The sequence below is a fragment of the Strongylocentrotus purpuratus genome, unplaced genomic scaffold (genome assembly GCF_000002235.5).
Source record: "Strongylocentrotus purpuratus isolate Spur 01 unplaced genomic scaffold, Spur_5.0 spur5_contig_845, whole genome shotgun sequence".
Classification (NCBI taxonomy): domain Eukaryota; kingdom Metazoa; phylum Echinodermata; class Echinoidea; order Camarodonta; family Strongylocentrotidae; genus Strongylocentrotus; species Strongylocentrotus purpuratus.
Window position 1 is genome coordinate 797,697 of NW_022145552.1, and position 23,498 is coordinate 821,194.

At 35.4% G+C, this 23,498-nt stretch overlaps 2 protein-coding genes across 2 annotated transcripts in view; one reads left to right on the plus strand and one right to left on the minus strand.

Annotated features, from left to right (window-relative positions):
• The first annotated feature begins 111 nt into the window (after positions 1–111).
• Positions 112–3,209, plus strand: LOC105437211. Its single transcript, XM_011663532.2, has 2 exons — positions 112–726; positions 2,143–3,209. The coding sequence occupies exons 1-2, from the start codon at positions 271–273 to the stop codon at positions 2,341–2,343; spliced, it is 657 nt and encodes a 218-aa protein (XP_011661834.1). The 5' UTR covers positions 112–270; the 3' UTR covers positions 2,344–3,209.
• Positions 3,210–5,179: 1,970 nt separating this feature from the next.
• Positions 5,180–23,498, minus strand: part of LOC590751 (nuclear distribution protein nudE-like 1-A) — a 38,703-nt gene continuing 20,384 nt past the window's right edge. Inside the window, exons 5-9 of the mRNA XM_030991487.1 lie at positions 20,031–20,121; positions 15,488–15,631; positions 13,757–13,866; positions 11,347–11,435; positions 5,180–10,044 (exon numbers count right to left, since the gene is read on the minus strand). Coding sequence (XP_030847347.1) covers positions 9,966–10,044; positions 11,347–11,435; positions 13,757–13,866; positions 15,488–15,631; positions 20,031–20,121 — 513 coding nt within the window. The 3' untranslated portion in view covers positions 5,180–9,965. The remainder of the gene's footprint in view (positions 10,045–11,346; positions 11,436–13,756; positions 13,867–15,487; positions 15,632–20,030; positions 20,122–23,498) is intronic.

Below are 23,498 nucleotides of genomic sequence, written 5' to 3' on the forward strand. Positions count from 1 at the left end.
TAAATGCATTTAAATGGTATACATATAACATTTTAGGTAATTTTTATCATATCTACGATTATTAATCTTATTGAGCCTATTTATGTTACAAAATGGCAGCCTCCATGTGAAGTTGATGGCAAATTACACTAGTCGTGACTGAAATCTAATCGAAACTTTGCTCAAATTTGAGAACATATTTCCTACATGAACTCTACTACTGTGTATTTAAGAACACATTTATTTCATCATTTTCTTCAATTAATGAACTTGTAAGTCAAAATCACAGAAATGTTTAAATTTGTGAACCAATCTTCGGCAACCCTTGTCGCAGCCGTATGTGCGAGGACACACCACCTCCCGCTTCTTTCGGCCCCGTGTCTCCAGGGGAGGGGAACAGAAGTTGCCCGTCACTCGTCCGCGTCCGCAGCTCTTTCAGTTCACAGCTGTAGCAAACGGCAAGCCGCTGGGCCGGGCAAAAGCATAGGTGGTGCTGCGGAGGAGTGGGCTTCAGCTTTATCTTCGACACATTTTCTTTCCAACGCCACATACTTTAGAAACAACCAAGTATTATTATCATGCAGTGAAAGGCTAGTTTGGGGAACAAGACATCAGTACAAGGAATTTTCATCATCTTCCAGTTCAACTTCAAGCACAGAGCCAGGAATAACCGAAAAGGAACTGAAAAGGGAAATTGATGATTTGACCGACAAATTCATGGAGACCAGAGAACTCCTGGAAGATGCTGTAAGATTTTAAAGTTGAATTTAATGTAAAGCTTGTAGTTGTAGAGAGTGTGGAAAAGCTTTGGAATCCAGGAATGAGTTCAAATATATGCTAGCATTAGCAAATAAGCAATACAAAAATTAGTTTGAGAATGAAGCCAAGATTGAGCCCAGTTATACTTGTAGTTTGAACTGATTATTGAGAAATCATTGAAATGTTCTCTGACTCTGCAGCTCTGACCCTGAACAGTGGAAGCGCACAGATACACACCCAATAATATTAATAATATGCACGATTTTCTTCTATTTGGGAGAATTTAGACCAAATTTATTATAGGCTATTTAGGAAAATTTAGACAAAATTTATTATGTAGGCTATTTGGGAAAATTTAGACAAAATTTATTATAGGCTATTTGGGAGACAGCTTCCCTCAGATTTGTATTGGGATATCAATTTCCTTTATTTACATTTGCTGCACAGGGATTAACTCAGCTCAAAATCAAAGATGAGATGAGCAAATTCCTCATTAAAAAAAAAAAGTTTTGTTATCATCCACACACATAACTTTTTTTCTTTTGTAAGCTAAGTCTCCAATACAGGAGAAAGTCTCCCAAATCTGCTCTGTGCATCTCTACTGCTAGCTGTAATTATATATATAAATATAATTATAAATATTTTTGCAAAGTTGTCAATGAGCTTTGACACCGGTTTCAAGGAATGTGTTCACTATCTTCATTAGATGTAAACATAGTCTACATTCCATATTTTCTACTTAATTAACCTTATGCAAAATGAAAATAGACTGAGTGCAATAAACTTTAATTATAATCTGATGAGTCTACTTTGGCCTTGGTATTGTTATGATATTTAAATTTAGGTTTAACTCTCGGTAGGATATCTTTTATGATTGTTTATTATTACTTTTGTTATTTTTTTAAAATTATTATGATCATTATCATTATTGTTATTGTTGTTATTTTCATCTTGTGCTTGTTTGTTTGTTTTTCCATCATCTAGCTGAGTTGGTGTTAAAATAAGACTTTACTTGAATCCTATGAATTTGCAGTAGTTCTCGTGATCGCTATTTAATTACTAGATTTATGTTTAATTTCTATTTCAATTTTCCATCACATTCTTAATTAATTGTTTGATGAACTTATACTCTTATCTTATGTAGATAATAGGCATAAACCTAGTCACTTCATGTAGTTTCTACTGAAATATTCTTTGCAAAACAAGAGTTTTAGTGTAACAAGTCAGCTAAGCAGAAAAGAGGAAAGCTTACAATTATTCTAAATGACAGTACTTCAAGCACATCTTCTTTTTTCTTTGTTTATTTGTTGATGTGTGTGTGTGTTGATTCTTTCTTTAAGTGCCTTGAATGGGAAACACAAAGCACTGCATGTGACAGTACTTGTACCTTGTTTTTAATTGCAGATGGAGTCCAAGGACACCGTCTACTTCAATGACGATCTCAAGGACGCTAAGGAAGCTGTGCAGGAAACACTGTCACAATTCGAGGACCTCATGGCGAAGCTGAGTGAGGAACAGGAGAGAAATGTGAGGAGAACGATTGGATTGAAGATGGAGGAGCTTAGGGCACAAGAGATGATGATTGACGACAGTTTGAAGGAGTGAATATTATTGGAATTGGTTTCTAGAAAGAAAGGATGTTTTGAAGAAATATATATATTGCAAATCAGTGAACTTTTAATTGACATCTTTGGTCTTCTCAGTATAATTCATTGGAACGCTGATTATGTTGAACACTTTTATGGAATAAAAACTTTCTAACTTTCTGATATCAAGGTATTGCTGGCCCAACTTATTTGTTTTCTATTGTTTTACAGGCAAGATACAAGGTGAAGCATTTCATGGTTCCATTAGAGTTTGTTATAAAGAGGTTCCACTGTGTTTAGAGACTTAGTGACTCCAGATTTGATGATTAGAAGACTTTAATTTAATTTGTTTGTCCAAGATGTCCACTGCAACTGTTATGCCAAAAGGCATGATGAGGTACTTGCAACGATCATATTTCTATTGTATTCAGAAAATCCGCTGGGAAGATTTTAAGGCTAAGCATTGAGAAAGGATGAAAAATTCACTAGTTTACAGCCCATAATGAGGGGGAAATGCCATGAGTAAAAGAGAAGAAAATATTTTATAGAATCTAGATTTTAGACAGAGAAAGTTTTAAAGAACAGTAATTGAAATCAAGTGGAGAAATTGATCTAAATCCCCTCCCCCTAGGCATTTATAAAACTACAGGATTTTTCAATCGCTATGTGAATTGGCAAAGTGTTTTACTTCCCATTATTTATTGATAGAGACATTTCTAGTTTTATATTTCTTGTTAACTTCAGGGCATTGTCTGTTCTGAAGAATGCACATTTTGGCGATAAGTGAAGCAGGGTCTATATTCAAAGCACATTATATTTCACTTGTAAAAATGAAAATGAAAATGCCTTGTGCTAGTGTGCTGATTAAAGTCAAATACTCAAATAGCCTATTACTGTTCACCTTTATTTTTTGTTATACCTGGTAGTATTTATTCAACCAACAAACATGGTCTTTGCTGCATTTTCAGTATCGCACAAACTAGTAAAGCAATAATTATAGACGCCAGTAGTTTTATGTTTTCTTTCTTTTTCAATAGAGAGGGAGAGAAAGCAGTAAGATGTCTTAAGATTGAATACTATACTCTGTTTTTAAGGTTAAAGCTGGTGTACATTCGACAATAGCAATTGAACTCTACATTATACTATGTAGTAATGTACATTTAATTTATTTTATGTTTTGTACTGTTGTATATTGAATTTAGCAAAACCATTATCCCCCGAACTACCAAACGTCTTGAAGTATATACTTGCATATTAATCATAACTGCACCCTTCAATTTAGCATCAAAATCTCCTCTACTCACATAAATTTGTATGTGAATTATCATTATTTCTGAATCAACTAGCATTTTGGGGTGCAATTCCTGGAGGAATCATGGTAAATAAATAAATGTATTTTTTTTGCATTACATGTGTATGTTTAAAGGTACAATGTCCCTTTTGCAGCCAACCTCAAATTCTGTAGAACTTTGCAGGAATTATGAATATGTCATGTATGTCTTATCTGTGAAATTTAAACGTTAGCAGTGTCCTCATATTCAAATAATGCAAGGAAACCCGTTTACTTGCTAGACTTCACTGTCAGACACTATTGAGTGACTTACTGGCTTTTTTTTCTTCTTTGATAATAACATACATGTACATGAAAAGAGTTGTAAAGGTACATGAACATTTGTCTACATCAATAACCCACTTCTTGTGATGGCCAAGATTAAACTGATTGAATCTTTGCGCAGCATAAAACGTATGACCATTCGGTACAATTGTCTGAAAATCAAGACTATTACTTTTGGGCTCTATAGCCCTAAAGTCGATTTGACAACTAAAATTCGTCATTTTCCCACTTGAAGACATTTTCAAGCCTTTTTTTAGGAAAGTTCTAAATTAGTATTATCTTTCAAATGCAGTTGGAATTTAACTTTTTCATTTGTTTGGCCTGCAAATGGGACGTGTAGTACCTTTAAAGCAAAAGGAGATAATATAACTTCACTAGAACATGTATGGCAGCCATTACCATATAACTTTAGAACGTGTGCAACGTGCTTGAAAACTACATGTTAATCATACAGAAAATTGTGTTGATAACATTGTATGTGATTTATTGTTTGAAATTGTCCACACATTATGAAGACAGAGGATAGCTCTATGGAAATAATACACCACTTCAGGTGATACTGTACCTAACCTAGTCAAATACGTTTTCTGTGTGTGTGTGTTTTTTTTTTAAAGAATTGTGTGCATAACTTTCATCTAATGATATAAGATAAAAATAAATAAATTTCCAAGTTCTTTTCTTTTTATATTCTTGCCCATGTCCTTGTGGCATATCTATCTCATTATCAAAAAATTCCACCATGTCTTGGATTTAATTCTCTTTGTACTGCCCATCAATATTTTTCAGTCTTTTAATCACTCTCTCTTTCACACACCCTCCCTCTCCTGCCCCTCGATAGAATCTTTTCTCAATACACAAAGTCCCTCCTCATCTTCTGATGAAACAGTGTACAATTCAATTTCAATCCTAAATACAAAATCTTGGAATAATATATGCATTCATACTTTTCAACTCCTGTTATTGGAATTATTGTGAGGGATGTTTTCTTCTAAACAGTACAAGTACCATGGGTCTTGGTAGTTTGGGTTGATTCATTCACTGCTTTGACTTTCCTCAAATTTTTCTAACATCTTATATTTGCAGTGTTAAACATGACGTTCTTCCTTTTCCCCCCTTCCTTAGGGCTACTCAATTTCTCCTGACATCTCTTTTGCTCTCTCCTCTCTCTAACTCTACACAACATACATGCTCACAATGGCTGCAACAACATACCGGTAGTAAAAGAAAAGTACAAGTACCATTTACCTGGGATAATAAGGTGCAATTTTAATGGTATTCTTTTTATTTACCCACGCCATGCACAATATTATAATTTACATACACTATGTGTCCTTTACATTCCAGTATGTACTTCATTCAAATACTAGTATCTGTCTAGTTTTTAAATAATTCTTACATTGCTCTATATATTTCAAATATTTTTTCTGTACAATTCTGAAAATTCATACTTCCCACTCAAGCAAATAACCAGGTAAAAAAATAAGTTATTTGCCAAAGCAGAAGCTGATCAATAAAATGATCAATATTCTTTTTTTACATGAATGCTTTACCTTCTTTACCGTTTCAACTAAATACACCAATAACATACTGAACAGCGTGGGGCTACCTATACCTTGTATGACCCATTTGGCAACATGTCCAATGTTTTCACAGAAAGAAAAGGGAAATGCGTGTTTGCATGGAGTCACATGATTCGTCTCTTGAGAGCCAGAGGGATGTTAACACTGTATTTCATCAGTGAGTTCACATCCCTCTGGTTTTGAGCAGACATTTTGTACAACATAGGGCTTATCTTTCATGAGCTATTTAAAAGGCATGAAGGGCTCTTTCATTGGAAAATTTACGATTCCAGGCAACACAGAAAAGGTGAGGTACTTCTAAACCGGGAGGGAAATAGCAACAGTTTCCCACACGATTGTTTCTTTAAAGATGTCCATGCGTGGGTATGTAGTCGTTCATGAAGTAGGCAACTTGGCGATCACTACATAACACTGGGGTAATGGGTATTACGTCCGTGTGCTGCCCTCTACATACCCATGCTTGAGCAACTTTAACAAAGAAAACATCTGCAATGAATATCTAATATGAAATGATGGAGCATTATGGAACTATACAAGTATGGGACACCTACAACAACAATTGTACTAAAACACAGTCTTCAAACTTAGTGTTGCAGTAAGTGTCGGCACTGGCAATAGCATTTGCCAATATTGTTTTGGAGACCCAGCAACTCAATCTTTTCAAAGCTACATCTACATACATGTATATAGTTAGCAACTGGCCTATTCCACATACAGTAATTTCCATCAAGGCATTCTTTAAACACACCATAAAAATCATAATAGAAAGATAATGTGAATCGTATATTAGGTTACAAAGTATTACATGCTCTTTTTTGTCATTTTTTGTCTACACAGTAGCAGCACCAGATCTTATAAACTAAAATACATGTATAGATTAGATTTAGAAAAGACAAAACAGAAAAAAAGAAACACATAAATGATTATGATTGACATAGGCTTTATAACAAGTATCTAACGTACACCAAACACAAATGTCATTGTATATGTTTTAGGATGAAATGAACCTATTCTTTCTTTAGTAAGTACACCATTTTTTAAATGATTATAAATTTATACCTGTTGACTTTCCAAAAAGCTATCTCAATCACCTGTTACATATTGTTGTAATCAAATTGTCAGAATGCAAATTACATGTATTGGTTTTTGCTAGGTCAGACTGACATTGCAGATTGCCCTGCCTAACAAAAAGTATATGCAATTTGCAATTGGACCACTGAAATACAATTTTTTCATAACAGGCAAATTCAATAGTTCATAATGAGGCACGTAACAAAGATGTATTAGACTTTATTAAATTATGAAAAAAAGCCTTTTGGAGAAGATTGAAGTTGTTGTTTGGTTACAAATAAACAGACACTGGATTTGGGCGCAATCTAGAATTTAAAAAGTACTAATTACCAAAAAGGTTTTGTTCTTGATGTAAGGGGTTCCATGTTGCTATACTGAAGTCATGCATCGGTTAAAATGGGATTTTATTGGAAGGAATAGTGTATGATAGATTTGATAACAATGAAGGGGAATAAGAGGATACATATGACCTTTAACCTTACGAAAGTCAATGAAATAATCACTGATAAAATAAAATGAAAAGCAGTCAATAAAGTGATGAATAGCCATTGGTAAATGATCTTGACTAAGATAAATCATAGAATACATTTCATGTTTACATATCTGAAATGTATAGAGTGATCAGATATCAACTTATGAATGATGGGTCTGAATCTGAATGAAGAAAAAAAAATATTAAGTTGAACAAACGTCTAGAAAAGGTCAACATTTCAACGTGAAGAATGTCATGCTTCACAGACAGACTGACAGACAGACAAATCTGCATGAGGAAATAAAAATTAAGGTATGAACCATAAGTGACTTTATCAGCTTAGTATAAACTATGTCCAATATAAGAGTTACCACAAAGACATACTCTTTGTGTAATGTGTACTTCCCAGCTTATTTCGTACAATTGTAAATTATTTCGTTATGATTATATCAATTATCATATTCATTTTATTCCAAAAATAATTTCTTTTGCTAAAATTTACATGCTATATTTATCTGTAAGACATGGCAACAAATAGGACTGTTTAAAGCTGTTGTAATACTTCAAAATGAGGGCCAAAACAACTATCTGAGACCAGTCACAGATAAAAAATTCTGCTTTGAAGAACATTATTGTATTTTTGCATTTTACAAATTTTGTTGACATTGCAAAAACTAATTAATTTCGGGTACTAGCCTATAGCTAAAATGTTGGTTATATGTTTGCTTGCATTAACAAACACTAATTACAGTCATGCTGTACTTCAATCTATCATTAACATTCCCATGCATTGACTGGCTAAGAATGGAACAAAACACTCATCTTCTTCATATCTGCCAATTCTGAACTATTTATGACTATGACACAATCCGCTGACCAAATTACCAATTTGAGAATTGCACACAGGTAGTCATTTTCGTTTTCAAACATTCTTGTGTAATTGGTCCGATATATTCCAAACTTTTGCCATTCTGTTTCTCTTAATTTTCTGCTTTCATACAAATGAACTCAATACAAAGGTTGGATTGCCCTCTAACAACAGGTACAATTAGGTAAGAAAGATTGCATGCGCGTAAAAGACAATTTGATTTTGTACTCTCATAGTATGATCAATCAACTGCAGAAAAGGAGAAGTAGAACAGCACTTTCAGTTGAGTCTCAGCTTAAAGATCATTTTCTTTACCTTTGAAAGCTTAAAATATTTCCTAAAAAGACAAGACAAAGAAATTGGTCCAACTTGTTTGATTAAGAGCAAAACAGCATACAGAATTCAATGAAGTGCCTACAGAACGCAACAGCGATACAACTGCTGTTTGAAAAATATTCTATTATTTGGTAACTGATACTTTGATAACTAATTTGATAACTAATTTGCTAATGATCAGATAAGATTTCTATCTACACCTTCATGCTTGAAAAAAGAAAAACACACACAAGCTGAAACTACCCCAATATTGAATACCATTTAGACAGAACACAAAAACGTTACACCTTCCAAAACAGCTTGCATCATATAAATTTTATTCTGTATATTTTAAAAGATACAGAAAAATATCTTAACATTTTTTTCATAAATACATGTCTCCTCTTCCTTACACACATTTTTTTCAAAACAGCTTCTCATTGCCCCTATCCCCAGTCCACACCATATGAAACATATTTGGCCCTCTTACCTACCGCTATAGGTTACTCGCCCCATCTTACAAATGGAATCGACCAAACATGTCTAACTTTGTATGACAGAAAAATATGCTTTTTAAGAAAATTCTTTCTTCTACAGATCTGTTCTGCAGTAATCTGCTTGAACAAAATGATGTGTGTGTTTTCATTTTAAGCAACATTGATATTAGTATTCTATGCCAAAGCATGTAGCTGCAAGAATATAAGTGAGAAGAAACACTTCACGGAGGACCATTTTAGATTTCAAAATGTTCCATATATGCCCGTAGTGGAAGTACCACAAATTATGTGAAGTATAAATAATCGTAAACATCTTTCATGTGCACAGAAGAAGCATGTAACAAGTTAATTGAAAATATAAATTAGTGCAGTACACTAGTGCAGATATTGTTTGTGTAAAACCCTCTTTTACTCTTATTACTGTATTATTATATTTTCTCTATGAAGTTGAAAAATAGTAGTTCGGTTTCTTCCCAGTCCTTGTTTTGCTAATGTCACTGATAGTTCCGATGAACTTTTTATCAACAATTTTGAAAGGTGTACCATCGTAAGCCTTTTATCATAAAGATCCAAAAATCATCCAACAGCTACACTTTATCTAAACTTTTCTGGTAACTGAAGGCATCAAATGATGAAATCCAATAGGCAAGATTTTGGATACATAAAGAGCGGTACAGACAGCAGAAAAGCAATGGACCAAAACATTCTCAGCCTCCTCAATATCGAGACAGGGACGCTCTTAAAACAGAGTGAAAATTGGACTCAATTTGTTATCAGCCCACACTCTACTCGACAAAATGCTTGATGAAAACACACGGGAATCAGAAAAAGGGTATACATTCAAAGAGGTATAAAGGAACAATGCACATTTGGGGCATTCCATGGCATAAGAAGATGAATCTGTATCGTCCTCTCGCCTCCCACATCCTCTCCGCAGATGACAGCTTTGCTGCAGTCTTGGAAGGATTTTCGGACAGACAGAGGTTTTCTCACGCAGAGTGTCCCACGCACCTTGCAGCATTCATGGAGAGTTCTCGTCGCTTCGGCCTTCAGGGTGTGAAACTGTACAGTGCAAGCTGGCCTTCTGCGAGAGACTACCGGTCCGCTTACACCATTCGGAAGGCCATTTCCTTTCTGAGGATCAGGGTCGAATACACATTTTCAATGCAACATCCTTTGACAGGAGTAAATAGTTTGATATTGTTCTTAAAGTCAGTGATAGCTCATACGGTTATCTTCACGACCCCTGGTAGATTTGATGAGGGTGTCGAGTTTGTAGATCTCGGCGTTCTTTTTGTTTGCCTAGGGTGCAAAGGGAAGAGAGAAACATGTAAGAAAATGTTACTAATTACCTCGCAAGATCAGACCTGAAGGTTTTTTTAATCGGCAGATTACATCATAAACAAAACCCAAAAGTAATTATTGATCACTAGTTTTAATGAATATTTCAAAAATATGCATATGGCCTTAATAAAGGTACTATGTCCCTTTTGCAGCCAACCTCAAATTCTGTAGAACTTTGCAGGAATTATGAATATGTCATGTATGTCCTATCTGTGAAATTTAAACATTAGCAGTGTCCTCATATTCAAATTATGCAAGGAAACCCGTTTACTTGCTAGACTTCACTGTCAGACACTATTGAGTGACTGACTGGCTTTTTTTTCTTCTTTGGTAATAACATAGACGAAAAGAGTTGTAAAGGGTACATGAGCATTTTTCTACATCAATAACCCACTTCTTGTGATGGCCAAGATTAAACTGATTGAATCTTTGCGCAGACTATTACTTTTGGGCTCTAAAGCCCTAAAGTCGATTTGACAACTAATAGTCATTATTTTCCCACTTGAAGACATTTTCAAGCCCCACCTTTTTTAGGGAACTTCTAAATAAGTATTATCTTTCAAATGCAGTTGGAATTTAACTTTTTCATTTTTTGGGCCTGCAAATGGGACATAGTACCTTTAAAATCAATTCACTCTGCTGCTGAAGGCATAGGGAAAGCCCCCTGAAACGTATCATTGCCAACATTTTGTATACTATCAACTCAAATGCATGAAAATATTACTTTGGGGATTGTTTATTTCAAGAGGCATGATGTGCCACCACTCTATAACTAACAGTTATGTGACTGTATATCGGGGTAAAGAATCGTGGGGTATAAACTCTGAACTTGTCTTTATCTGAGACAGTTTTGTGTAGTGGACGAGTAGATATGTCACCGGACTGTGGATCACAAGGTCCGCAGTTCAAGTCCTACCGCGGCACTTATGTCCTTTGGCAAGACATTGATCTATATTTGCCACTCTCCACCCAGGTGTTAGATGGGTACCCGGTAGGATGCGAAAGCTAATGTGCTTAGATTAGCAAGTGTGCGCTTGTAAAAATGACGCCAGTCTGGAATGCTCCCCAGGGAGTAGAAAATGTGCATGCACTGTGAGCCTGAATCCAATGACCGGGGAAATAATATATATATATATATATATATATATCTATAAAGCTCTTTGAGAGGGCCTTCGGTTCTGAAAAGCGCTATATAAGAACTAGCTATTATTATTATCATCTTTTTCATGAGTAAATATAACTAGAGATGCATGTACTGACCTTGGTGTATCGACAGGACTGCCAGGTTTCCTAGGAACCTCTTTGTCTTTGACGAAATTCCGGCACGATGCAAGCTTGTTCTCCAGAGCCTAAAAGACAAAAAGGGGGATCGTTAAAGGTTGGTTCAAAGCAGGGACTTTCATAAGGTACGAAAGCTCTGAAAAAAATTGACATTTAGTAAACATTTATGCTTGTAAACGAAGTCTGATTAGATCTGAGAATTTGGAGATGTAGGATATAGCATATTAGGATATAGGGAAGTAGATCATCATCTATACGAAAGTAGATCATCATCTATTGGAAAGTAGATTATCATCTATTGTATGCATCTTAATGACCAGAAAGTTGGATAGTGTTGCAGTCATATATACTAAAAGATGAATTTATTTATGATCACCTAGCATAAAAATGAGGATCACTTCAAGCAGGGCTTCAAAGAAGGTGGGGAGTGAAATTTCTATGGTTGTTGTGTACTTGCCCCTGTTTAAATGTCCAAAGTTTGGGGGGTAAAGAATTCGAATTTGTGGGCCCATGTGCATCTTTTCTAATTAGTATCAAGCCCTGTTTTAATGAGTACTTATTCATACACCATACTATTCGCATATTGTATAACATCACAATAGCAATGCACTTTAGACAGCCATGTATCATTACCCAAGTCCGTTTACTTGGTAATTAACTGACCTTGTAAGCATTCTTGATTGGAAATGGACAATTGCTCATTAACCAGTCTTGACGATACATTGACCAAAAGCATGTGAAATGCAAACAAATTCCACTCTAAATTTCCATTAGATATTTCGGGGAGCACCTAAAATATATAATTTTACAATATTAATGCCGTACAAGCGAGAAAAAAAATCTTCACTGGAACCCTACATAGAGGTTTCTTCCAGAAGTTTATCATAATTAAGTGACCTTGTAAGCATTCTTAATTAGAAATGGACAATTCCTCATTAACCAGTCTTGAGGATACATTGAGCAAAAGCGTGTGAAATGCAAACAAATTCCATTCTTAATTTCCATTAGCTATTTCGGGGAGCACCTAAAATATATTCCAAATATTTGTACAATGTTACAGCCGTACAAGCAAAAGGTCTTCACGGGAACCCAACATAAAGAGGTCTCTATCAGAAGTTTATCAGAAGGGCATTTATATGAAGGAGTCACAAAGGGGTTAGTGTCCATCCCGTATCATAAATGTTGCTGTCAAATATGAATACCGCTGAATTGTCAGCCCTCCTTAAGGCTCGCTCACAATTGATGCTTTTCCTATCTTATAACATATGGGGCCAGTCACCATGAAATGAGTCCAGTGTCGCATTAGGCTCAATCGTAGTAATAGCGATGTATAGTGTGTATGTACTGAAAATTGACCCACGTACCACATTTAAGATTTTTCCAAAAATCGACTTATTATTTCTTTGTTTGTTGAAAGTTTCATTGAAATCGAATGATGGGAAGTGTGTTGTTGCTATGTTGTTGTTGATGACCAGACTATAATATGTTACGCATCATCAACTTTACACCTAATTATCTCAAAACTGGGTAATCCCATTGTTATAAAGTCCAATTAGGTTTTTGTTCATATTTCTGGATATAATTTATCAATTTTAATGTGTGACCCCTTAATTTAAAGCTTACTTAATGTAGATTCATATAATACTTAAAAACAGGAATAAAATTTTTGACCAACTGGACTCATTTCGTGGTGACAGACCCCATATAGCTTTATGAATACTTGCAGGTCCTTGGTTGTGCGCAGTAGCCATTCATCTTTTTGTGGTGGTTTACTTCACCATATCTGAACAAGTCTTCAGTAAAATTACGTTAGGCAGAGGAAATGCTGTTGATTTATTAAATACCAGACTTAAAATGCATTTTACAAATTAATTATATAGGGCATTAAAGAGAAGGTCGAGTTCTGGGAAGAGGTGAAAAATAATTTGTGAGCGTTATCATTCTTATTATGCAAGTGTGGAAGATCATCAGATAAGACATGTTCTCTGAAAAGCATGGCTCTTTAAATGCCTTCATATTCTAAATATGTCATATAACATCGTAAAAATCCAGGGTCAGATTTTTACGCCACGTGTTTGTGTAGTCCCATATACATCTTTCTGTGTACATTGTTTGTAATTTCACCAAGACTTGGCCAAATTTCTTATCATTTTGATGATTCCAGAACCTTGCAGTACACACAAATTCTTATATGCTAGATGATCAACCTTTTCTGGTCAATTCCACACCGTTTCTTTCACAATGCAATTGCTTGACCAGAACTCAACTTCATCTTTAAAGGTAAAACCCATAAACAATTGTTTGCCTGACTGACACAGACAGACTTCTGCTCAAACTTGAACTGCTGATTCATGGATATTTAATAATTCAAAGTGGGAGATATACTTGCCCCAACTTTTCTGAGTAGATCCCCAACGATGTTAAGAGCAGATACTCTGGCTGACGGTGTGAGTGGAGCATTGCCACTCCCTGCTACGCCTGTTGAATTAGCTTGTAAATCTGTGGGGTGATGAAGGAAGGGTAAAAGAATGTGGAGATGTTATCAAAATGAATGAGTAGTAGAGGTAAAGATATAAACAAAGAGTAAAATCATGGATAATCGCAGAAAGACAGAGAGGAAAAATCCCATGATAAAAAACAATATCTTTACAATAAAAACACAATGGACGAGCAAGCACTGATATACTAATACATCAAAAGGCCCCAATATTTTCGTTTACCTTACCAGGTTATTTTCTTAAAATTGGTTCTCCATGCATACAATGTTTTTGCTCATCTACTTCTCCTTCATACATTGTTGTACTTCTTTGAAGTCAGTGAACAAACTCCAAATGTGCTCTATATTCTCCACTTGTCTATTTTGCAAGAACTCAATTTTCTGTAATTTTAGATCTCCCCTTAACCCTCTTTCTCCATTTCTTAAGATCCTCAATATCATCTTCATCCCTCCACGTCTTATTTTCTTCCATACCCCCTCAAGATGCCATCTGGCTGTCTCTTCAAGTACACATTTACCCCCATCTTATTGACTCAGGTGCAATTAAGAGTCCCGCCACTTCAAAATTGCTAATTGATTTGGCACTTTAATAACTCATGTTGCTCAGCAACCGTGACATTAATTGGCTAATTAAGGAGCAGGTTTTAAGCACTGCCTGTCGAATTGGTTCATTACCGGTACTTGTTTGCATGTTTCTAAGAGCAAAACTTTACACAGAGCCATTTCAGTTTCTAATTAAGGTCATACTGGATTCTAAAAAAAAAAAATCATAAATATGCATCAGCATTAGTGCCGTAAGCCCACTCAAAGGTGTGTCTAAACAACTTCATTAATTCATTGAATATAAAGGAGGCTCAGTTTGTCTGGGATATCTTGGGTTTAAATTACACCTTTGAGAAAAGCATCAAACCTTGCCTTTCCTAGCTCAACAAACTGGAGCTAGAGCTCTACCTGTATTGTCCTATGAATGCTTACTAGTTACAGAAAAACAAAGACCTAATCTTTCGGCATCCAACGTAAAATAAACTTCAAATTAACAGAATTTGAGAATGAATAGGAGACAATACCAGTGATTTTTATTCTAATCAACATCAATGTAATGTAGATTTGAATGTGTCGTATTCAGATCAATCTTTCATATAACATTTTTTGTTGTTGTATTCCCAGTGGTCACCATGTAACCTTTTCATTCCCTCCCAAAAGTCAGAACCCGATATCATAGCCACAAATAGATGATTTGAAGTAGTTTCACTTTTCACTTCTGTATTTAATGATTTACAAAACATTATTTTATGGTAAAATTACTGTAATTCAGGATTAATTATTTTTATAAAACTTAAAGAAATGTTAATGTTTTGTAAATAATGTATCATATTTTTGTTATTTTTGCATGGAATGTTGAAGCATCCAATCAGTCAACCAATCAATCAATATACCAGTCACCTACGGTACCTACATACAACTTCAGTCATGACTTAAAACAGGTTGGACTGGTTGGACCTGTTCCTCAATTTGTCCCAGATACACAAACTTAACCAGAGGCTTGACCTCATACAATGACATGTGATGACTTGCAACAAGTGCCAAACAAATCCTGTATGGACCAATTAGTGGTCAAATTACCTTTTCCTGGGGTGGTGTTCGTCTCTGCTTCGTGAAGGACCTTGTTATCCACTGTGTGGTCACCAGAGGGCGTGTGTCTTCCGTTCGCTGCGTGCTCTGCATCGTTGTCCGGCACGACCCTGACATTGATCTCTGACCTCATATCTGGAATTATAAAATAAAAATGATTAGATATGGTTTTAAGGGGTTATCCCATGAAATAAGGATGGGAAAGTACAGTAGAAATTTATGGGTGAATGGTATGAAATGACTAAATGATGAACATGTATGATGTACACAACCAGGGAAAATCCTTAAGTAGATCACTCATACTGTGCACCCCTACGACTGCAACCTTCATGTAATACACTTACAAACATACAACTTACATGTACAGTGTACATTATGTATCTTCATTATGAATAACACTATATGTATATCATCTCTTCTCAAGGAGTCAAAACATATTTAAATGATGTGGAGTTATTTCCTAAATTGCATCTTATATAATTATGATTAATTGGTAACATTATCACCAATGAACCCCATGAATGTTCACCTATTCAATTTTACATTTTCAATCTTTGCTCAGCCATCTAGTCACCCCCCCCCCCCCCCCTCCCCCCTCCTCCATTCATCTATCAATCAACATTAGATCATATTAGATCATAAGATATCAAGTGTCCTTAACCACTCCACTGTATTGACTGAAGTGACCCATTATTCATCCATCATTAATTACTGCCCTCCTAACCGATGGTATCAACCACTAGTGTCTATTTGTCCGCTACTGCTAACAATTTTTTTTATTAGTCTACATTCGCTAATGCAATCATTGGCTACCAGCAAAGAAGGCCTCTACTGTCACTGACACATTGAATAGCTGTTAAGGCTTTCTTGCGGGCAGTTAACAATACCAAAATATCAGGCTGAGGGGAGCTGCACTATTTCCTTCATGGTAATCAATAGATTAGGGCTATTTTAGAAATTCATTAAATCATTGCTGGTTCTGTTTTCTGACTGCGATTGATTAGCAGAAAGGCGGACATATTTCTGAAGGACTAGAATTACCCTATTCGTTCTAAATTTGAATGTACATGTATGTAGTCCATTTCACTGTATTCTTTATAATTATTTTATGAAGACAAGGAGATGATCTGAATATTAACAAAAATGAAAAATATAATATAATGAACTAAAAATTGAATTAAAATTCATATGAAATAAACAGTGCTTCCCTTTTAATCAACAAACTGTTTCGTCTTTATTTCTGGCTAGTTTTCAAAATCATATTTAGGATAATACTCATATGTTTACAACTAAAGTTTAAAAAAATACTGCTAGGTTTCCTAACAAATATTTCATATGAAAGAAAACATGTTGCCATGTTCATTGCAGAAATGAATGCATGTACATAATAACAATTCTTCTTTTATACATGGTCCTTTTTAGCCAAAGTAAACAAAATAACTAAACATGTACTTCAAATGGCCCAGGGAGCTGTGACTTTTACTTTCTTAATCTCCAGTTGCAAAATATATTCTTTGTTACTCAAAGTGACAGCTCCCAAAATGGTCCCATTCAAACTGCCTATTGCTACCAATGGGACCCTATTGTGAGAGAGTGGTGTCAGTAAATCTACACACAGGCAACACCCATGTAACTACATGAAATTATTAGTTCATACATAAAACAAATTAAAGTATTAAACTTGCAATGGTGAATTCTATTCAGATGATTTGGGTCAATTATCTTTCAGTTATCACACATCTTTAAGGCAGGGACCAATAGTTGATCGTTCAATAACAATACAGCGTAACTGATCCAGCAATAAGAGCCAAGTTATGAATAGAAGTATTACATAAGCAGATTACAGAATGATTGATTGGAATTGTGTGGAATAATATAACATCAGTCCAGGGAGGCTGTGTCCTATTGAAATGTACAAAGTAGATAATCTGCTATTCAGAATATCTCTCTTTACTGCAAAAGCTGGGAGATAGATAATTTGATATGGTTCATTCATACATGTACATGCTGTTGTACATGTTAACTGCCACTGCCAAGCGCATTTCTAGAAGAATGATTGGGGAGATAGGGAGAGTGGCTCGGGGATCCTTGCATTAATTTCACAATTTTCCTCACTTAAATTCATTTATAACCAATAAAAAATGGGGGGATTCAAAGAAATTTGGAAATTGCTTGAGCCCACCCGCCTCCCTCAATTTGTTTCAATTTTAACATGTACATGTAGGCCAGCATGGTGTTACTCATTATGCAAGGGGTTTTCCCCATCTTGAAACTGGAACTACACCATTGTACCTAAATAGCTTGTAGTCTTTTTGGGGGGTATTTTCCACTCGATATTGGTAATATTCGGTTGTAATTGGGGTCGATTCAGTTGTATTCGGTTTTCATTTTCCATTAATTTCCTGCTGCTCTTCATTAATAGTCTATACACTGAATGTACTAAGAAAATTAAAACCTGCATGGATTCTTTTCCTGTAGATGTAGGTATGTGAAAGGCAACGTGAAGAAATATTTAGGCCGTATAGGCTACATGAAGATAAACAATGTACAATCATAGCATGAAAGTGTGATATGTTTATGGTTCATGTACATCAGCCTGTCTCCTAGTACTAATACACATCCATATAGCCATTATGAAAATGAATACATATTTCTCATACATGTACGCGTACTCTTTACATGTATATCTTGTGTTTTATCCCAGGATCATGTGTCATTCACATGTTACTATATATGCTAAGCTAACTACAGTGCACACAAGTACAGAAAATCATCACATGATTCATTCAGCTTTACAAATGACAAAAACAATGGCAAACCACTGCAGAGAGAAGCTGCATACATTTCCAGTGTACTTGTATGCCTCCTGTGTTAACCCTGAATACTTTGATTCTAAAAAACACTAGTTTCTCTTCCCTTATGAATAGTCTCATTTTCAATGTACACTCGGTACCTCCCTAATCCACTCTCAACCCCCTCTCCCTTCCCCACAATCCCTGATCCACTTCATAACAAGGTGCCCCCCTCCTCAATCAATAGTTTTGTTCATCTCCCTTTAAGAAATACCCCTCCTTGAATGACAAACCATCTTGAACATCCCTTTGTACTTAGTTACTAATCTTTCACCTTGATACCCTCACAAGTTTCCTATGTTTCTCCCTAGTTTTTAAACTAAGGGTAAATCAAAGAGAAGCTAAGGAGAATACAAGTAGCTCTCAATACAGCAACAAATGTAAAAGCAGGTGAAAATTATAAAAAATAAAAAATAAAAAACTGTATTGAACAAAAGAGTCACTATTGATTGAATATCTGTCATCTCTTTGAAATGCCATTTGATGTAAAACTTTCAAAAGAAATATTTCACTACATGTATTAGTGAAAACAATGTGATGAATAATTGGATGGTTTTGGCTCTCTTCAGCATACATATTCATACAGACTGGCCCGAATTCTCGCTACCCTAAATAGGTACGAAAATCTCGAAATTCGCGAGACGAGGTAATTTTCACTCTCTCGGGTTGTCACTACAACTTCCGGTATAGAGTCCCATCCCGCTGGCGCTAGCGCCTGTGTTCGCTGTGCAGAGTTTTCACGCACGCTAAAATCAGGGTTCTTACGCTTGGAATCATGAGCCCAGCACTGTGCAGCCTCACAAAAGAAAACCATCGTCACTGATGTCAAAAGACGCAAAAAACAATGAATGAAATGTTCAAATAAACGTTGAAATATTTGCGAAAAAAAAACAAGACCGAGCAGACGACATATTCGGTGCATACACGTTGTGTGGCGACGGCGTTTTACGTTTGCGCTATCGCGCCTAGTAATATAGCGCCTGCACAGGAAGCTGTAATGTCGAAAAGCTATCCCATAATGCAATGCACGTTTTCAGGATTTTCCCCGGATCTCGGCAGAATCGCTATTTGGGGTAGCGAGAATTCACAAAGGTGGTTTGTCAAAAAACCTAGGTTTATGTGCGTCAAACCTAGGTTTGTCGACAAACCTCCTTTGTGAATTCAGGCCATAGTGTGCCTTTATAGTAATTGTCTGCTGAGAACCATAAGGGATTTATCTATTGTATTGAAGGATATGATTGTACAGTGTTCTTGTATGTCCTTCTGGCTCTCAGCAGACATTGCTATATACATGTATGTTGAGAAGCAAGAAAGGTGACAAGTTGTCAACTCTATAATTATACTATAATTATAAGTGTGTTAAATTATGGCACCTTTGTTGCTCGCTGAGTTTCTGTGGACAGTACCTATACTACAAGGGATTTTAAACTGTTGCCCCTATTTCTAACTAAATACTGCTTGAGTTGCCAGCATACAGTGTAGGATATCACTGACTTCCCCTTCCTCTACACGTACACATACATGTTTGTATGCACTGAAAAGTGTCATCCAATATGCCTGCAATTTCTGTGAACAACACAATTTGTCATATCTTATTATTTCAGATTGTTCTGCATTTGTAATAATCATACTGCTTGAAAGAAGATTTATACTTTTTTTTATTTGATTTAAAATAAACTTACCTCTTGCTTCATCTTTTAACCTTTGAACTGTGACTACTAATGACTCCTTCTCATCAAGTTCATTCTCTAGGAAGGCATTTCTTTCAATTGCCTAGATTGGAAAGAGAGAGAAGGGAGAGAGTGGTATGGGAGGTAGACAGGGGGAGAGGGGAAGAAAGAGAGAATGGGAAAAAGAGGCGAGAGAGACAAGGCAAAGAGAGAGAGAGAGAGAGAAAAACAGAGACAGAGACAGAGACAGACAGAAATAGAGATGGAGAGACAGATAGAAAGATAGATATACACAAAGAGAAAAAGACAGAAAAGCGGAAGACAAAACAATTTATTAATTGATATAAGAGCAATTATCATAAATTAACACAAATGTATAATTATCCCTAATTAGATACCCATTTATACTACACATACTGCACATCATCTGTCTGTTTCTAAGTATCAGTACTCTTTTTTTATGCAACTTGGGTTTATATATTTCTGAAGAGATGGGGTTTCAGTTTTGGTTTCTAGCAAAAGATTGAATTCTTTTGGAAATTCAAATGAGGAAATATCCATGCAATATTTCTGTACAAAATTAACAATAGACAATATGATACTACTATCTAGATAGTAATTTTTTGTACATAATTTTATTATCAAGATTATCATAATCCTTGATAGAATCCCAGATAGATTTATATAATAACTGAAGAGCTTTGATTGTCAATTGTTCAACCATCGTAGAGTATATCTCTCTTTTTTTAATAACAACTCATTACTTTGCAAGTGGAACAATGCCATCTTTTGAGCTGCAGGTTTGAAATGCTTTACATCAAACAAAAACTAACAGTTTAAACAACAATGGCCATATCGTAAATCAATAAACTTAAAGCATGCATCCCCTTTTTCATAATTTAGCAAAAAGTGCAGGAGGGTGTACATGTATATTCATACTTCTAATAATAAATGTAGTTGCCCTTTAATAGCAGACTTTATGTCATACGCATCTGCTCTGATGTCTTTTAATTAGGAAAGGGCCAGACGGGATGCGATTAGATTGAGTCCAATATAAGAGCATTGGATGACTCAGGTGCATTTGGCTAGGAAGCGTGCATCTCCTGCACCGACAGCTCAGCTCCGGGCTAAGATCTATGCATTAGGCTTAATAAATTACTCTATAGATAGCTACATGTACATGAATTGTACTTCCAAGACTGATGTTAGACTGCATGCTCATTTGAACAGAAGCGTACAGAGCCTTATTTGAGCATTGACTCATTTGAGAACTGGAGGGGGATTCTTGCATTAATATTCAAGTGCATCAATGTGGGTGGGCACTTTTAAATTCAAAACGACATTGTCTAACACTACAAGGGGTTTGTGTTTGTTCATATTTTTTATTACAATGACATAGTTGAATTTCTGTATTAAAGATACTATGTCCCTTTTGCAGCCAACATCAAATTATGTAGAACTTTGCAGGAAGCAGGAATTATGAATAAGTCATGTATGTCCTATCTATGAAATTTAAACGTTAGCAGTGTCCTAATATTCAAATTATGCAAGGAAACCTGTTTACTTGCTAGACTTTACTGTCAGACACTATTGAGTGACTGACTGGCTTTTCTTCTTCTTTGGATACATAAAATGAGCTGTAAAGGGTACATGAGCATTTGTCTACATCGATAACCCACTTCTTGTAATGGCCAAAATTAAACTGATTGAATCCTTGTGCAGCATACAACGTACATGTACAACCATTCGGTGCAATGGTCTGAAAATCAGACTATTACTTACTGGCTCTATAGCTCCCAAGTTGATTCAACAACTAATAGTCGTTGTTTTCCCACTTAAAGACATTTTCAAGCCCCCCCCCCCCCTTTTTTTTTTCAGGGAAGTTCTAAATTAGTATTATCTTTCAAATGCCGTTGGAATTTAACCTTTTCATTTTTTTGGCCTGCAAATGGGACATAGTTATTAGTACCTTTAAACATAAAAGGCAGTTTGTGACCATGATCTTGGATGTACTGGTACAGGTGTACATACATGTATGTGACATCTACATGTACATGTATGTCAAATTTAGTGGGAACAAAAGAGTACATTTACATATCATGTACCCGGTACATGACGATTTGAAGAAAAGGGCTACATGAACATTACATGTACAGTATAATGTACATGTATATAATGACAATAACAAATGCACAATATGAGCCTAAAATGGATAGACATGTACATGTACATCAGTAGATGTGCATGTACATGGAGTTAAAAATGGATAACATGAATTTACTGTACATGCATGTACATACAGCAGTAGACCACTAGAAACACTGCATTCTGTAAGAACCCAAAATGTAATTCTAGAAGATGAGTCGAAGATGACGTACATTGTATGAGAACTTATTACTTTCATTCTTTAGATGTCAAGGAATTCTTGAAGACATTGGCAAAAATTGCTGTGTTCAAGTTTACATCCAAGCATTTATCGATTCAAAAGATAAATCTATATCTCGCCATCATAAGACCTGCTGGGCAACCTTGGAAAGCGATCAAGTCTGACCGCCTACATGTACACATTCCCTTAGATTTCATTTCCTCTGAAATGGCTTTTCTGACGATAGTCCACGTCACTCGCCGCAGCCGGTTGTGGAATTGGCCAGTGAAAGTTTTAGCATGGCCAGTCATGCGAGCAATGCTTAGTGTAATGAAGTAGGGCTATTCATACTGCACTGTAAATTCTAAATGTCTCAGGAGGATCGTTTTGCAAGCCAGCGTTGTTCATTGAACTCGTAAATCTTTTATGGCATAACGATATGACGCATAATTCAGAGTTTATCTTATCAGACCTTCACAATGTACATGTATAGCTTTCATCTATAATCTGTAGGCCTAGAGAGTATGATATGAATTTACAATGACAATGTAGTGAATCTACACACATGTAATGTTACCTAAAAATTACACATCATACACATCATTTGATATGTATTTTGAAATCCATGAATTCCATTCCTGTGGTTTTGAAGGTACATGTAGTCATATATACATGTACCTTGTATACACATACAAATGTTTCTGGGAGGATAACACAAATAAAATCCTTATCAACTGTCTGAACGATTGAAAATCATCAATACCCACAAGACTTAAAATTTTGATTTTTCTAAGACATGGGGGAGTCACCATGCATGTCTTACATACAGTGTACATGTATAAACACACATGACTTTTACATTTTTTCTATAAAACAGTCAGTCAGTCCCTTGAAGCATAAATCTTTACTTTAGTTTTATTTCATTATTAAAAGGAAATTATCTTTATCCCAAATTTTCAATTAATTTCTGGGGACAATAGCCTATAGTAATAATAAAACTAGATTTGCTCATAATTCACAAATGTAATTAACGCCTTGATATGTAAATGTACATGTACATGTAGGTGTATTCTGATAGTGAAGCATGAATTGTACATGTACACAGAAAATGTGCC

Excerpts from the sequence above, each read along its gene's own strand:
- LOC105437211 (XM_011663532.2), top strand. The coding sequence starts at position 271 with ATGTTTAAATTTGTGAACCAATCTTCGGCAACCCTTGTCGCAGCCGTA. Across the intron at positions 727-2,142 it reads GAGAACTCCTGGAAGATGCT|ATGGAGTCCAAGGACACCGT; the intron begins GTAAGATTTTAA and ends TTTTAATTGCAG.